Here is a 16,841-nt window from a genome sequence, read left to right on the forward strand (position 1 = left end):
TTCCCCCCAGGTTTTATCAACCCTGCCACTTCCTCTGGAAGAGCAGGAATGTTAATTAGCTAGACCATCTTCCTCACACCATTTGCCTTCTCTCCTCTTCAGAGCGGGAAAAACTTCTTTGTTTGAAACGAATAAAACTATGAGAGACTATACCATAAGAACCAAATACCCTAGAGATATGAAAATCATATTTTTGTAACCTGAGCGGTCCCAGCTTCGAGACCGCGTATGTTTCGAAGTTCTACCCTGTCCAGAACATGAGATAGGATTTGCGCCCAAATGGACGGTCATATCGCATAGATGTTTGATGTTTTCTTGATGGGCTCATTACGCTGGGAAACATGATACCACTGATGAGTCCATACCAGCTTCTCCCATAAAGTTATAGCTAATCTAAGTTTTGTAGCCAAAACATAACTTGGATAAGAGAGGTGGGATCAACCCAGAATGCACCTCTCTGTGATGTCACATAGGAAAGTCTATAAGGCATTTCCTGGGCAAACCAGCTCAGAACAGCTCAAGTCGTCGTGCTAGAAGGACCCCAATGAGCGGAGAAGTGCAGCTCCGCCTCCACCCACCTTAGCCGCATGGTCTGCCTAAGGAACAATATGGAACTGTGAGTGTAATCTCTTTGTTTTCTCCACTTTTATTTTATACCTGTACTGTACATATTTTATGTCTCAATTTTATAGCAACTTTTATCTGTAATCACTGTCCTCTTTCGGAAAATAAATGAGATTATTTAGATCTGTCTCCATGCTCTAAGAATCGAACTATACGCCTTTGATAGATAATCGCTACTAATTCAAGGGGTTTGCCACGGACCCTCTTAATTTAACACTGTGAATTAAGTAACCGTGACTGGTGGCAGCGCGTTGTGTACGGCTATTACGGCTTGCTGGCAGTCTAGAAGGGTCTTATATTGCTGAGTAAGGGGCTTCAGCCACAGCATTGATAATTCCCTTACTGCAGAAGCCTAATTGCCGGTTCACAACAGGCAGCCCGTCCGGCGACTAATTATCCTAGGTGCAGTTCCCTGACTGACCTGAGGGTAAGGGGGGCGCCGGAGAGCTGCGAGTTCCAAAGTGGAACTGAGAAAGTGGGATATACATAAATCCCCGCAGTACTTGGAAGATTGATAGCAGTGGTGGGGCATCCAAATTAAACTCCCCCTGCGGCAAATTGTAGAGCGAGATTAGCTTGCTGGATATTTTTGGTCACATGGTGCCAGTGTTGGGATAACTAAGATAAGCCCCACTGCGCCTGTGATAGCCGTGTGCCGGCATTGTGTCACGCCCCTCCGTCCGCTGATACACCCGTGTCAGTGGTGGGACTGTGACATAGTGGTGACACAGGGTCCGCTGTCCGTCGCGTTTTGGTGGCAGCGGGACTCCCGTTAGTGTCGCCCGTAAGTGGACGAACGGCGGTGGGCTGTTCGTCACACCTTCTACAGATGGTTGTACCAGACCTCTTCATCTTAAGCCATGATTGCCAAATAACAGGACAGAAAAAACAGAGGGGGGAGGGATGTAACGGCTACACATACAGTAATGTCACAGGGACAAAATAAAACACTGAGTCTGATCCTGAAAACTCTGCAAAGAATCCTCCAACGGACCGTGCAAGTTTTCAATCCAACCAATAACGCTCTGTATCCCACAGTCTGTCAGGGTGGTAGGAAAATAGGGTCCCCAGTCTGTCAGGGTAATGGGAAAGTGTTGTTAGTCTCGGGGAGACAGCCTACATAGCCACTGTCATCCGCAGTCAGAGTGCTCAGAACACAGGTGACGGCTTCCTTCTTGACCCTCATTATCCAGCGGGATAACAGGACCAGTGACTGACCTGAAACAGGTCCTGGACGGTTCTTGTGAGGTTGGGGCCTTAGCATCACTTCTGGCTAACTCCAGCTAGGAGTCACAGACCTGTCTGGAGGCGCTGAGTGACATCACAGAGAAGCCCATCTCCGAACCCCAGAATTAGGGGTACTGTGGGATCCAGGGAGGTTGTGCCGTAAGGTGGGTTTGGGAGACAATCTGTATATCAGCCCCCCACGCCATCTCAGAAAGAGGGAAGTGTCAGAGAAAAATTAATATGTATAAAACATCTCCAGAAAGGAGATGAACCCCCCACATTGAACATTTGGGATTAATTGTAGCTAGGGAAGGGAAAGTGGAAAAGTACTTAAAACAGCTTTTATGATACAGAGGACCACTGCAGCGGCCAAGTATCTAAGACCGGAGGATTCTCTGGGAAGTTGAAACCAGATCCCAAACTTCAGATCTCTTTACACATCAGAGGGGAAGGCAGGACCCTCCATTGTTCCAAGGAAAAAGCATCCTGGGTTCAAAGGACTTTGTTAAGAATGTTCCAGCCTTTGTGCCTCCATTGTCCAGATATGAATATTGGGGATATGTATGGATACAATATTTATGAGATATAAATTTTCGGCGTCATAGCGAAAGGACGGACGTGACTTATTCATTCGTACTGTTTTGTTCCCATTCTGTATCATCTTGTATGTTTTATACACTGCATATCTCTCTGGATTAAATATAAAACATAATATTTCTGTTCCTCTTTTTCTGTAAACCGCAATCCTGAAACCATACACTACCTGTTACGGGCGTCCTACTGGCCTGTATAAACGATTGGTGGGGGCAGTGAGTAGTTATTTTTGTTATTGAGGAACTGGCAATGACCATTGGGGGGTGTATACAATTGTGTGAAAAAGTATTTGCCCCCTTTCTGATGTCCTATTCTTTTGCATGTTTCCCACACTAAAATATTTCAATCATCAAACAAATGTAAATATTAGACAAAGATTACACAAGTAATCACAAAATGCAGTTTATAAATGAAGGTCTTTATTATCAAGGGACAAAGGAAATCCAAACATACAGGTCCCTGTGTAAATAAGTGATTGCCCCTTTTAAATTATGTCTTCCCAAATAACAGTAAACCACAGGTAATTTGAGTTCACATTCCATAGCCACACCCAGGCTACTGCCACACCTGTTCTCAATCAAGAAATCACTTAAATAGGACCTGCCTGAGAAAGTGAAGTAGACTAAAAGGGCCTCAAAAACTAGTCATCATGCTGCGATTCAACAAAATTCTCAAAGAAACGAGAAACAAAGTAATTGAAATCTTCCAGTCTGGAAAAGGTGATAAAGCCATTTCTCAAGCTTCGGGACTCCAACGAACCACAGTGAGAGCAATTATCCACAAATGGCGAAAAAATGGAACAGAGGTGAACCTTCCCAGGAGTGGTCAGCTGAACAAAATTACCCCGAGAGCTCAGCGACGACTCATCCAAGAGGTCACAAAAGACCCAACAACAACATCCAAAGAACTGCAGGCCTCACTTGCCTCAGTTAAGGTCAGTGTTCATGACTCCACCATAAGTAAGAGACTGAGGAAAAATGGCCGGCATGGCAGAGTTCTAAGACAAAAACCACTGCTGAGCAATAAGAACACAAAGGCTTGTCACAGTTTTGCCAGAAAACATCTTGATAATTCCCAAGACTTTTGAGAGAATACTCTATGTGGACTGACGAGTCAAAAATGTAACTTTTCGGAAGGTGTATGTCCCATTACATCAGAGTAGAAGTAACACAGCATGTCAGAAAAGGAACATCATACTAACAGGAAAATATGGTGGTGGTAGTGTGAAGGTCTGGAGCTGTTTTCCATTTTAGGACCTGGAAGACCTGCTGTGGTAAAAGCAACCATGAATTCTGCAGTCTACAAAAAAAATCCTGGAGGAGAATGTCCCGCCATCTGTTCCTGACCTCAAGTTGAAGCGCACTTGGGTCATGCAGCAGGACAATGATCCAAAACACATCAGCAAGTCCACCACTGAATGGGTGAAGAAAAACAAAATTAAGACTTTGGAGTGCCCTAGTCAAAGTCCTGACCTTAATCCTATTGAGATGCCTTAAAAAGGCAGCTCATGCTCGGAATCTCTCCAATGTGGCTGAATTACAGCAATTCTGCAGAGATGAGCGGCCAAAATTCCTCCAGAACGTTGAGAAAGACTCATTGCCAGTTATCACAAACGCTTGAGTGCAGTTCTTGCTGCTACGGGCGGCCCAACCAGTTATTAGGTTTAGGGGGCAATCACTTTATCACACAGGACCCTGGAGGTTTGGATTTCTGTTTCCCTTAATAATAAAGACCTTCATTTATAGACTGCATTTTGTGATTATTGTGTGAGCTTTGTCTAATATTTACATTTGTTTGGTGATTGGAAACATTTAAGTGACAAACATAGAAAAGAATCAGGAAGGGGGCAAACACTTTTTCACACAACTATTTATATATATAATCCATCCGTTGGAACGGGAGGTGTATATACCATACGCTCACTGTCAGTTTCCCAATATCCGGCCTAGTAGTGGAAACAGCCGCGGCCTCATCCATCACTCGTCAGACAATTGTGTAATTGTCTTGGTAATCGGAGGCAGTTGACGGGGATCTCCTGACATATTGGTTGAAGCAATGGGATCTACGTGATCTCCCAACTATTTCTCAGACCCTCCCTTACTTGCCCCTGCTCATTATAAGCCCCCTTACCTTCCCCTGCTCATCATGACCCCCCCTTACCTGCCCTTGCTTGTTAAGACCTCTCATTACCTGCCCCTGCTTGTTATGATGTCCCCTTACCTGCCCCTGCTGGTTATGATGTCCCCTTACCTGCCCCTGCTGGTTATGATGTCCCCTTACCTGCCCCTGCTGGTTATGATGTCCCCTTACCTGCCCCTGCTGGTTATGATGTCCCCTTACCTGCCCCTGCTGGTTATGATGTCCCCTTACCTGCCCCTACTCGTTATGACCCCTCACATCCTTTTCTTACCTCCACTGATTTTTTCACTTTAAGGTGGCGTCTTATTTTAGATAATCCTTTGAAGCCCATCCTTTCTGTGGCAGCGACTGCAGCTTTCAGAAGCTTTGGGGTCTCTGGTTTTGGGGGGATAATGTGTTGGAAGCCCTTCTCCTGTTGACTCTCCTCCTTTGGTTTATTGCTATTTTTAAGCATTTTTCTAGAAATTAAAAAAACAGCAAATTATCAGGTATAAAGATTAATGAATGACGAAGTCAATGACCGATGCCGCCACCTCCCATCAACTGACACCAACGATATTTTCATTAACATTATCAACCCCACAATCCCACTTTGTCCATGACTCACGCTGTCTATCTGTGACTGGCGCCGCTGTTTCCGTCTCTCTATCTGTGACTGGCGCCGCTGTTTCCATCTTTCTACCTGTGACTGGCGCCGCTGTTTCCGTCTCTCTCTGTGACTGGTGCCGCTGTTTTCGTCTCTTTCCGTGACTGGCGCCGCTGTTTCCGTCTCTCTCTGTGACTGGCGCCGCTGTTTCCGTCTCTCTCTGTGACTGGCGGCGCTGTTTCCGTCTCTCTCTACCTATGACTGGCGCCGCTGTTTCCGTCTCTCTATCTGTGACTGGCGCCGCTGTTTCCGTCTCTCTCTCTGTGACTGGCGCCGCTGTTTCCATCTTTCTACCTGTGACTGGCGCCGCTGTTTCCATCTCTCTCTGTGACTGGCGCCGCTGTTTCCGTCTCTCTCTCTGTGACTGGCGCCGCTGTTTCCATCTTTCTACCTGTGACTGGCACCGCTGTTTCCGTCTCTTTGTATATGTGACTGGCGCCGCTGTTTCTGTCTCTATCTGTGACTGGTGCCGCTGTTTCTGTCTCTATCTGTGACTGGCGCCGCTGTTTCCATCTGTCTCTCTACCTGTAACTAGCACCGCTGTTTCAGTCTCTATCTGTGACTGGTGCCGCTGTTTCCGTCTCTTTCTATCTGTGACTGGCGCCGCTGTTTCCGTCTATCTCTACCTGTGACTGGCGCCGCTGTTTCCATCTCTCTACCTGTGACTGGCGCCACTGTTTCCGTCTCTTTCTATCTGTGACTGGCACCGCTGTTTCCGTCTCTCTCTATCTGTGACTGGCGCCGCTGTTTCCGTCTCTCTACCTGCGACTGCCACCACTGTTTCCATCTCTCTACTGGCGCCGCTGTTTCCGTCTCTCTCCATCTGTGACTGGCGCCGCTGTTTCTGTCTCTCTACCTGCGACTGCCACCACTGTTTCCATCTCTCTACTGGCGCCGCTGTTTCCGTCTCTCTCCATCTGTGACTGGCGCCGCTGTTTCCGTCTCTATCTGTGACTGGCGCCGCTGTTTCCGTCTCTCTACCTGTGACTGGCGCCGCTGTTTCCGTCTCTTTCTATCTGTGACTGGCGCCGCTGTTTCCATCTATCTCTACCTGTGACTGGCGCCGCTGTTTCCATCTCTCTACCTGTGACTGGCGCCACTGTTTCCGTCTCTTTCTATCTGTGACTGGCGCCGCTGTTTCCGTCTCTCTCTATTTGTGACTGGCGCCGCTGTTTCCGTCTCTCTCTATTTGTGACTGGCGCCTCTGTTTCCGTCTCTCTACCTGTGACTGGCGCCGCTGTTTCTGTCTCTTTCTATCTGTGACAGGCGCCGCTGTTTCCGTCTCTATCTGTGACTGGCACCACTGTTTCCGTCTCTCTCTATCTGTGACTGGCGCCGCTGTTTCCGTCTCTCTACCTGTGACTGGCGCCGCTGTTTCCGTCTCTTTTATCTGTGACTGGCGCCGCTGTTTCCGTCTCTTTCTATCTGTGACTGGCGCCGCTGTTTCCGTCTCTATCTGTGACTGGCGCCGCTGTTTCCGTCTCTCTCTATTTGTGACTGGCGCCGCTGTTTCAGTCTCTCTACCTGTGACTGGCGCCGCTGTTTCCGTCTCTTTCTATCTGTAACAGGCGCCGCTGTTTCCGTCTCTCTCTATCTGTGACTGGCACCGCTGTTTCCGTCTCTCTCTATTTGTGACTGGCGCCGCTGTTTCCGTCTCTCTATCTGTGACTGGCGCCGCTGTTTCCGTCTCTCTACCTGTGACTGGCGCCGCTGTTTCCGTCTCTTTCTATCTGTGACTGGCGCTGCTGTTTCCGTGTCTCTCTATCTGTGACTGGCGCCGCTGTTTCCCTCTCTCTCTATCTGTGACTGGTGCCGCTGTTTCTGTCTCTTTCTATCTGTGACTGGCACCGCTGTTTCCGTCTCTTTCTATCTGTGACTGGCACCGCTGTTTCCATTTCTTGCTATCTGTGACTGGCACCACTGATTCCGAATCTTTCTATCTGTGGCTAGCACCGCTGTTTCAGTCTCTCTCTACCTGTGACTGGCGCTGCTGTTTCCGTCTCTCTACCTGTGACTGCCACCACTGTTTCCAGCTCTCTACTGGCGCCGCTGTTTCCATCTCTCTCCATATATGACTGGCGCCGCTGTTTCCATCTCTATCTGTGACTGGTGCCGCTGTTTCCGTCTCTATGACTGGCGCCGCTGTTTCCGTCTCTTTCTATCTGTGACTGGCGCTGCTGTTTCCGTGTCTCTCTATCTGTGACTGGCGCCGCTGTTTCCCTCTCTCTCTATCTGTGACTGGTGCCGCTGTTTCTGTCTCTTTCTATCTGTGACTGGCACCGCTGTTTCCGTCTCTTTCTATCTGTGACTGGCACCGCTGTTTCCGTCTCTTTCTATCTGTGACTGGCACCGCTGTTTCCATTTCTTGCTATCTGTGACTGGCACCACTGATTCCGAATCTTTCTATCTGTGGCTAGCACCGCTGTTTCAGTCTCTCTCTACCTGTGACTGGCGCTGCTGTTTCCGTCTCTCTACCTGTGACTGCCACCACTGTTTCCAGCTCTCTACTGGCGCCGCTGTTTCCATCTCTCTCCATATATGACTGGCGCCGCTGTTTCCATCTCTATCTGTGACTGGTGCCGCTGTTTCCGTCTCTATGACTGGCGCCGCTGTTTCCATCTCTCTCTATCTGTGACTGGCGCTGCTGTTTCCGTTTCTATCTGTGACTGGCGCCGCTGTTTCCATCCGACTCTCTATCTGTGACTAGCACCGCTGTTTCTGTCTCTTTCTACCTGTGACTGGCACCGCTGTTTCCATCTCGCTCTGTGACTGACGCTGTCTAGTTCTCTCTACCTGTGACTGGCACCGCCGTCTCTGTCTCTCTCTACCTGTGACTGGCACCACCATCTCAGTCTCTATCTGTGACTGGCACCGCTGTTTCCATCTGTCTTTCTACCTGTGACTGGCACCGCTGTTTCCATCTGTCTCTGTCTGTGACTGCCACTGCTGTTTCCATCTCTCTACTGGCGCAGCTGTTTCCGTCTCTCTCCACCTGTGACTGGCGCCGCTGTTTCCGTCTCTCTACCTGTGACTGGCGCCGCTGTTTCCGTCTCTTTCTATCTGTGACTGGCGCCGCTGTTTCCGTCTCTATCTGTGACTGGCGCCGCTGTTTCCGTCTCTCTCTATTTGTGACTGGCGCCGCTGTTTCAGTCTCTCTACCTGTGACTGGCGCCGCTGTTTCCGTCTCTTTCTATCTGTAACAGGCGCCGCTGTTTCCGTCTCTCTCTATCTGTGACTGGCACCGCTGTTTCCGTCTCTCTCTATTTGTGACTGGCGCCGCTGTTTCCGTCTCTCTATCTGTGACTGGCGCCGCTGTTTCCGTCTCTCTACCTGTGACTGGCGCCGCTGTTTCCGTCTCTTTCTATCTGTGACTGGCGCTGCTGTTTCCGTGTCTCTCTATCTGTGACTGGCGCCGCTGTTTCCCTCTCTCTCTATCTGTGACTGGTGCCGCTGTTTCTGTCTCTTTCTATCTGTGACTGGCACCGCTGTTTCCGTCTCTTTCTATCTGTGACTGGCACCGCTGTTTCCATTTCTTGCTATCTGTGACTGGCACCACTGATTCCGAATCTTTCTATCTGTGGCTAGCACCGCTGTTTCAGTCTCTCTCTACCTGTGACTGGCGCTGCTGTTTCCGTCTCTCTACCTGTGACTGCCACCACTGTTTCCAGCTCTCTACTGGCGCCGCTGTTTCCATCTCTCTCCATATATGACTGGCGCCGCTGTTTCCATCTCTATCTGTGACTGGTGCCGCTGTTTCCGTCTCTATGACTGGCGCCGCTGTTTCCGTCTCTTTCTATCTGTGACTGGCGCTGCTGTTTCCGTGTCTCTCTATCTGTGACTGGCGCCGCTGTTTCCCTCTCTCTCTATCTGTGACTGGTGCCGCTGTTTCTGTCTCTTTCTATCTGTGACTGGCACCGCTGTTTCCGTCTCTTTCTATCTGTGACTGGCACCGCTGTTTCCGTCTCTTTCTATCTGTGACTGGCACCGCTGTTTCCATTTCTTGCTATCTGTGACTGGCACCACTGATTCCGAATCTTTCTATCTGTGGCTAGCACCGCTGTTTCAGTCTCTCTCTACCTGTGACTGGCGCTGCTGTTTCCGTCTCTCTACCTGTGACTGCCACCACTGTTTCCAGCTCTCTACTGGCGCCGCTGTTTCCATCTCTCTCCATATATGACTGGCGCCGCTGTTTCCATCTCTATCTGTGACTGGTGCCGCTGTTTCCGTCTCTATGACTGGCGCCGCTGTTTCCATCTCTCTCTATCTGTGACTGGCGCTGCTGTTTCCGTTTCTATCTGTGACTGGCGCCGCTGTTTCCATCCGACTCTCTATCTGTGACTAGCACCGCTGTTTCTGTCTCTTTCTACCTGTGACTGGCACCGCTGTTTCCATCTCGCTCTGTGACTGACGCTGTCTAGTTCTCTCTACCTGTGACTGGCACCGCCGTCTCTGTCTCTCTCTACCTGTGACTGGCACCACCATCTCAGTCTCTATCTGTGACTGGCACCGCTGTTTCCATCTGTCTTTCTACCTGTGACTGGCACCGCTGTTTCCATCTGTCTCTGTCTGTGACTGCCACTGCTGTTTCCATCTCTCTACTGGCGCAGCTGTTTCCGTCTCTCTCCACCTGTGACTGGCGCCGCTGTTTCCGTCTCTCTACCTGTGACTGGCGCCGCTGTTTCCGTCTCTCTCTGTGACTGGCGCCGCTATTTCCGTCTCTCTCTGTGACTGGCGCCGCTATTTCCGTCTCTCTCTGTGACTGGCGCCGCTGTTTCCGTCTCTCTCCCTGTGACTGGCGCCGCTGTTTCCGTCTCTCTCCATATGTGACTGGCGCCGCTGTTTCCGTCTCTCTCCCTGTGACTGGCGCCGCTGTTTCCGTCTCTCTCCATATGTGACTGGCGCCGCTGTTTCCGTCTCTCTATCTGTGACTGGCGCCGCTGTTTCCGTCTCTCTACCTGTGACTGGCGCCACTGTTTCTGTCTCCTATCTGTGACTGACGCCGCTGTTTCCGTCTCTCTCTGTGACTGGTGCCGCTGTTTCAGTCTCTCGCTATCTGTGACTGGCGCCGCTGTTTCCGTCTCTCTATCTGTGACTGGCGCCGCTGTTTCCGTCTCTCTACCTGTGACTGGCGCCGCTGTTTCCGTCTCCTTCTGTGACTGTTGCCGCTGTTTCCGTCTCTCTCTGTGACTGGTGCCGCTGTTTCCGTCTCTCTCTATCTGTGACTGGCGCCGCTGTTTCCATCTGTGTCTCTACCTGTGACTAGCACCGCTGTTTCCATCTCTATCTGTGTCTGGGGCCGCTGTTTCCGTCTCTATCTGTAACTGGCGCCGCCGTTTCCGTTTCTCTACCTGTGACTGGCGCCGCTGTTTCCGTCTCTTTCTATCTGTGACTGGCGCCGCTGTTTCCGTCTCTCTCTGTGACTGGCGCCGCTGTTTCCGTCTCTCTCTATTTGTGACTGGCGCCGCTGTTTCCGTGTCTCTACCTGTGACTGGCGCCGCTGTTTCCGTCTCTTTCTATCTGTGACTGGCGCCGCTGTTTCCGTCTCTCTACCTGTGACTGGCGCCGCTGTTTCCGTCTCTTTCTGCCTGTGACTGGCGCGGCTGTTTCCGTCTCTTTCTATCTGTGACTGGCGCCGCTGTTTCCGTCTCTCTGTGACTGGCGCCGCTGTTTCCCTCTCTCTCTATTTGTGACTGGCGCCGCTGTTTCCGTCTCTCTACCTGTGACTGGCGCCACTGTTTCCATCTCTCTACCTGTAACTGGCGCCGCTGTTACAGTCTCTCTCTACTTGTGACTGGTGCCGCTGTTTCCATCTCTCTACCTGTGACTGGCGCCGCTGTTTCCGTCTCTCTACCTGTGACTGGCGCCGCTGTTTCCGTCTCTCTACCTGTGACTGGCGCCGCTGTTTCCGTCTCTCTACCTGTGACTGGCGCTGCTGTTTCCGTCTCTCTCTTTACCTATGAATGGCTCCGCTGGTTCCATCTGTCTCTCTACCTGTGACTGGCACCGCCATCTCCTTCTCTCTCTACCTGTGACTGGCACCGCTGTTTCCGTCTATACCTGTGACTGGCGCCGCTGTTTCAGTCTTTATCTATGACTGGCGCCGCTGTTTCCGTCTCTCTACCTGTGACTGGCACCACTGTTTCCGTCTCTCTACCTGTGACTAGCGCCGCTGTTTCCGTCTCTCTCTGTGACTGGCACCGCTGTTTCTGTCTTTCTCTCTGTGACTGGTGACGCTGTTTCCATCCATCTCTCTATCTGTGACTGACACTGTCTAGTTCTCTCTACCTGTGACGGATGCCGCTGTTTCCGTCTATCTGTGACTGGCACCGCTGTTTCCGTCTTTCTCTCCGTGACTGGTGCCGCCGTTTCCATCCGTCTCTCTATCTGTGACTGACACTGTCTAGTTCTCTCTACCTGTGACGGACGCCGCTGTTTCCGTCTCTCTACGTGTGACTGGCGCCGCTGTTTCCGTCTCTCTCTGTGACTGGCACCACTGTTTTCGTCTCTCTACCTGTGACTGGTGCCGCTGTTTCCGTCTCTCTACCTGTGACGGACGCCGCTGTTTCCGTCTCTCTACGTGTGACTGGCGCCGCTGTTTCCGTCTCTCTCTGTGACTGGCACCACTGTTTTCGTCTCTCTACCTGTGACTGGTGCCGCTGTTTCCGTCTCTCTACCTGTGACTGGCGCTGCTGTTTCCGTCTCTCTCTGTGACTGGCGCCGCTACTTCCATCTCTGTACCTGTGACTGGCGCCGCTGTTTCAGTCTCTCTCTACTTGTGACTGGCGCCGCTGTTTCCGTCTCTATCTGTGACTGGCACCACTGTTTCCGTCTCTCTCTATCTGTGACTGGCGCCGCTGTTTCCGTCTCTCTACCTGTGACTGGCGCCGCTGTTTCCGTCTCTTTTATCTGTGACTGGCGCCGCTGTTTCCGTCTCTTTCTATCTGTGACTGGCGCCGCTGTTTCCGTCTCTCTACCTGTGACTGGCGCCGCTGTTTCCGTCTCTCTACCTGTGACTGGCGCCGCTGTTTCCGTCTCTCTACCTGTGACTGGCGCTGCTGTTTCCGTCTCTCTCTTTACCTATGAATGGCTCCGCTGGTTCCATCTGTCTCTCTACCTGTGACTGGCACCGCCATCTCCTTCTCTCTCTACCTGTGACTGGCACCGCTGTTTCCGTCTATACCTGTGACTGGCGCCGCTGTTTCAGTCTTTATCTATGACTGGCGCCGCTGTTTCCGTCTCTCTACCTGTGACTGGCACCACTGTTTCCGTCTCTCTACCTGTGACTAGCGCCGCTGTTTCCGTCTCTCTCTGTGACTGGCACCGCTGTTTCTGTCTTTCTCTCCGTGACTGGTGACGCTGTTTCCATCCATCTCTCTATCTGTGACTGACACTGTCTAGTTCTCTCTACCTGTGACGGATGCCGCTGTTTCCGTCTATCTGTGACTGGCACCGCTGTTTCCGTCTTTCTCTCCGTGACTGGTGCCGCCGTTTCCATCCGTCTCTCTATCTGTGACTGACACTGTCTAGTTCTCTCTACCTGTGACGGACGCCGCTGTTTCCGTCTCTCTACGTGTGACTGGCGCCGCTGTTTCCGTCTCTCTCTGTGACTGGCACCACTGTTTTCGTCTCTCTACCTGTGACTGGTGCCGCTGTTTCCGTCTCTCTACCTGTGACGGACGCCGCTGTTTCCGTCTCTCTACGTGTGACTGGCGCCGCTGTTTCCGTCTCTCTCTGTGACTGGCACCACTGTTTTCGTCTCTCTACCTGTGACTGGTGCCGCTGTTTCCGTCTCTCTACCTGTGACTGGCGCTGCTGTTTCCGTCTCTCTCTGTGACTGGCGCCGCTACTTCCATCTCTGTACCTGTGACTGGCGCCGCTGTTTCAGTCTCTCTCTACTTGTGACTGGCGCCGCTGTTTCCATCTCTACCTGTGACTGGCGCCGCTGTTTCCGTCTCTCTACCTGTGACTGGTGCCGCTTTTTCCATTGCTCTTTCTGGCACCATGATTGAGTGGCACTGGTACCCGTAGTTATGTTCGCCGTTACTTACTTGGCCTTCCTTCGGAGAAGCTTCTGAGATTCGGGGTAGTGGGTGAGGATGTCGTTCAGGTCCTTCTTGTCCAGGATGAACAGATTGGTGAATCCATGAGCGACTACATTCGCTGTTCGCCTGTTTCCTCCACCAATTGCCAGCAAACTGAAAGGTAACAAACAGGTGAGTCCCAGAAGTGCCCCACCTGCGGAGACCGCGCCTGAAAGTGCAGGTGCATGGACTCGGCACAAGGGCTCAGATGTCTGTCTAAAGGACAGTGGAAGGGAACCATCATGGTGTGTCCCGCAGATTCCGGCACCTGTGCTGCCGAATATCAATACAAACCACTCAGCAGCAGGGGCCCCTCATGAGGTGTATATAGAGTATATAAATGGCTGCTGGCGGGCAACACTCCTGTATGGATTCACTTACCTGATTTCTCCAAACACTGAGCCAGCCTTCAGGCTGACCAGCACCGTCTGTCCATCCGGGCCGCCCAGGACCTGCACCTCTCCAGCTTTTATGATGTACATTTCGCGCCCAATCTCTCCCTGAAAGATACATTGTACAAGAACTCCCAGAATTCCCTGTGGTGTACGATCTGATGACATCACGACCCTGCAGTGACATCATACACAAGTGTGTGTGGCTGCAGTCTCACCTTCTTACACACGTAGTCTCCAGGGAGGTAAACCACAGAGTGGAGTCTTTTCAGCATGTCGTAAATCATCTGACGGTCACAACCCTGGGAAACACAATGCCGACAATTATTCAACTTATCTGGAGCAGGCTAGACTAGACGGGCCAGACTAGAGAGAAGGAGCGGGCCAGACTAGAGAGATGGAGCGGGCCAGACTAGATGAGGGTGGGCCAGACTGGAGAGATGGAGTGGGCCAGACTAGATGAGGGTGGGCCAGACTGGAGAGATGGAGTGGGCTAGACTAGATGAGGGTGGGCCAGACTGGAGAGATGGAGTGGGCTAGACTAGATGAGGGTGGGCCAGACTGGAGAGAGATGAGTGGGCCAGACTAGAGAGATGGAGCGGGCCAGACTAGATGAGGGTGGGCCAGACTAGATGAGGGTGGGCCAGACTAGATGAGGGTGGGCCAGACTGAAGAGATGGAGCGGGCCAAACTAGAGAGATGGAGCGGGCCAGACTAGATGGGCATGGGCCCGACTAGAGAGAAGGAGCGGGCCAGACTAGAGAGATGCAGCGGGCCAGACTAGACGGGGATGGGCCCGACTAGAGAGAAGGAGCGGGCCAGGCTAGAGCGATGGAGTGGGCCAGGCTAGAGCGATGGAGTGGGCCAGACTAGATGGGGGGTGGGCCAGACTAGAAGTGGTAGAGTCAGACTAGATGGAGGTAGGGCCAGACTAGATGGAGGTGGGCCAGACTAGACGGGGATGGGCCCGACTAGAGAGAAGGAGCGGGCCAGGCTAGACAGGAGGTTGGTCACGACTAGAGAGAAGGAGCGGGCCAGACTAGATGGGGGTGGGCCAGACTAGGCGGGGATGGGCCCAACTAGAGAGAAGGAGCTGGCCAGACTAGATGGGGGTGGGCCAGACTAGAGAGAAGGAGCGGGCCAGGCTAGAGAGATGGAGCGGGCCAGACTAGAGAGAAGGAGCGGACCAGACTAGAGAGATGAAGCGGGCCAGGCTAGAGAGATGGAGCGGGCCAGACTAGAGAGATGGAGCGGGCCAGACTAGATGAGGGTGGGCCAGACTAGATGAGGGTGGGCCAGACTAGAGAGATGGAGCGGGCTAGACTAGATGAGGGTGGGCCAGACTAGAGAGATGGAGCAGGCCAGACTAGATAGGGGGTGGACCATACTGGAGAGATGGAGTGGGCCAGACTAGATGGGGAGTGGACCAGACTAGATGGGGGGTGGGCCAGACTAGAGAGATGAAGCTGGCCAGACTAGACAGGAGGCTGGGCCAGACTAGATGTGGTTGGGCCAAACTAGATTGGGGTGGGCCAGACTAGATGGAGGTGGGACAGACTAGATGGGGATGGGCCTGACTAGAGAGATGGAGCGGGCCAGACTAGATTGGGGTGGGCCAGACTGGAGAGATGGAGCGAGCCAGACTAGATGGGGGACAGGCCAAACTAGACTGGGGGGATACCCAGCCTGGAAATGGGGGGGAAGGCCAGTCTAGAGAGGTGGGCAGGCCATACTAGATGGTGAGGCAGATCAGCCTAGACGGTGAGGTGGGCCAGACTAGATGGGGGGCGAAGCCATATTATACGAGGCGCTGGCCAGACTAGAGAGGGCATGACAGTAAATGGGAAAGGCTTGAATAGATGGGGGCGCAGCCCACCTAGAAAAGGGCGACGGGCCAGTTAGATGATGGACACAGCCTAGGCTGAAAAGGGGGATGGCACGGCTCAGACTGGAGGGGGATGGTGGGCAAGCCTAGATGGGAGACATGGCCCAGACTGGAGAGGAGGGGAGGTGGCAGGACAGACTAGAAGGGGGCATGGCACAGACTTTAGGGGGGAAGGCCAGACTAGAGAAGTGGGTGGGCCAGCCTAGACGGGGATGAAGGTCAGACTAGATGGGGGGGCTAACTTGACTAGATGGGGGTGGTAATGGCTAGACAGGGGTGGGTCAGACTAGATGGGGCAATACGGTAAAGGGGAGAAGATAGAGTAAACGGTGGTGCAGCAGGCCAGTTAGATGAAGAACACTGCTCAGATTGGAGGGGGATGGTGAGATAGACTAGATGGGAGACTGGAGAGGAGGGGGGTGGGAGGCCAGACTAGACAGGGTCACGGCCCAGACTGGAGACGGGGCCAGACTAGATGGAGGGTTACAACCCAGACATGAGAGTTGCCCAGATTGGATAGAGGTAACGGCCAGGATAGAGAGGGGTGCGACCCAGACTAGACAGGAACGCAGACAAGAATGGAAGAGGACCAGGCTAGACCAGACAGGGGATGTAGGCCAGACTGGAAAAGGAAGGGGAGCACAGCTCAGGCTGGAAGGGAGAGGCAGGCCAAATCAGACAGGGATATGGTCCAAACAGGAGAGAGAAGGGTGCATGCCCAGTCTGGAAAAGGGGGCGGGCCAGACTAGATAGGGCAAGACACAGACGGGAGAGGGAGGAGTTGTGGTCCAACCTAGACGGGGGAGGGATGTGGCCCAGATTGGAAAGAGGGAGCTGGCCAGACTACATAGAGGGCACAACCCAGACTGGAGAGGGGTGGCCCAGACTGGAGAGGAGACTAGACAGGGTTTGTGGTCCAAACTAGAGAGGGAGGGGTTGTGGGCCAGACAAGGTAGGGGCGAAGCCCAGACTGGAGAGGGAGGGATTGTGTACCAGACTACACAGGGGCACAGCCCAGCATGAAGAGATGGGGGGGCGAAGCCCACACTGGAGGGGGATGGTGGGCCAGACTAGACAGTGACATAACCCATACTGGAGAGGGGGCAGGCCAGACTAGACGGGGGCGAGGCCCAGACTGGAGAGGGGTGGCCCAGACTGGAGGGGAGTAGCGGGCCAGACTAGACAGGGATGTGGCCCAAACTAGAAAGGGAGGGGTTGTAGGCCAGACAAGGTGGGGACGAAGCCCATACTGG

General features: G+C 52.5%; 1 protein-coding gene across 1 annotated transcript in view; it reads right to left on the reverse strand.

The window, feature by feature from the left end:
* The window catches only part of CNGB1 (cyclic nucleotide gated channel subunit beta 1), a 124,448-nt gene that overhangs the window by 8,139 nt on the left and 99,468 nt on the right, over window positions 1–16,841 (reverse strand). The window contains exons 34-37 of the mRNA XM_073564322.1: window positions 13,922–14,005; window positions 13,693–13,811; window positions 13,279–13,425; window positions 4,856–5,042 (exon numbers count right to left, since the gene is read on the reverse strand). Coding sequence (XP_073420423.1) covers window positions 4,856–5,042; window positions 13,279–13,425; window positions 13,693–13,811; window positions 13,922–14,005 — 537 coding nt within the window. The remainder of the gene's footprint in view (window positions 1–4,855; window positions 5,043–13,278; window positions 13,426–13,692; window positions 13,812–13,921; window positions 14,006–16,841) is intronic.

Source organism: Dendrobates tinctorius, unplaced genomic scaffold, assembly GCF_039654945.1.
Source record: "Dendrobates tinctorius isolate UK_male_01 unplaced genomic scaffold, ASM3965494v1 ptg000450l, whole genome shotgun sequence".
In the NCBI taxonomy this organism is placed as follows: domain Eukaryota; kingdom Metazoa; phylum Chordata; class Amphibia; order Anura; family Dendrobatidae; genus Dendrobates; species Dendrobates tinctorius.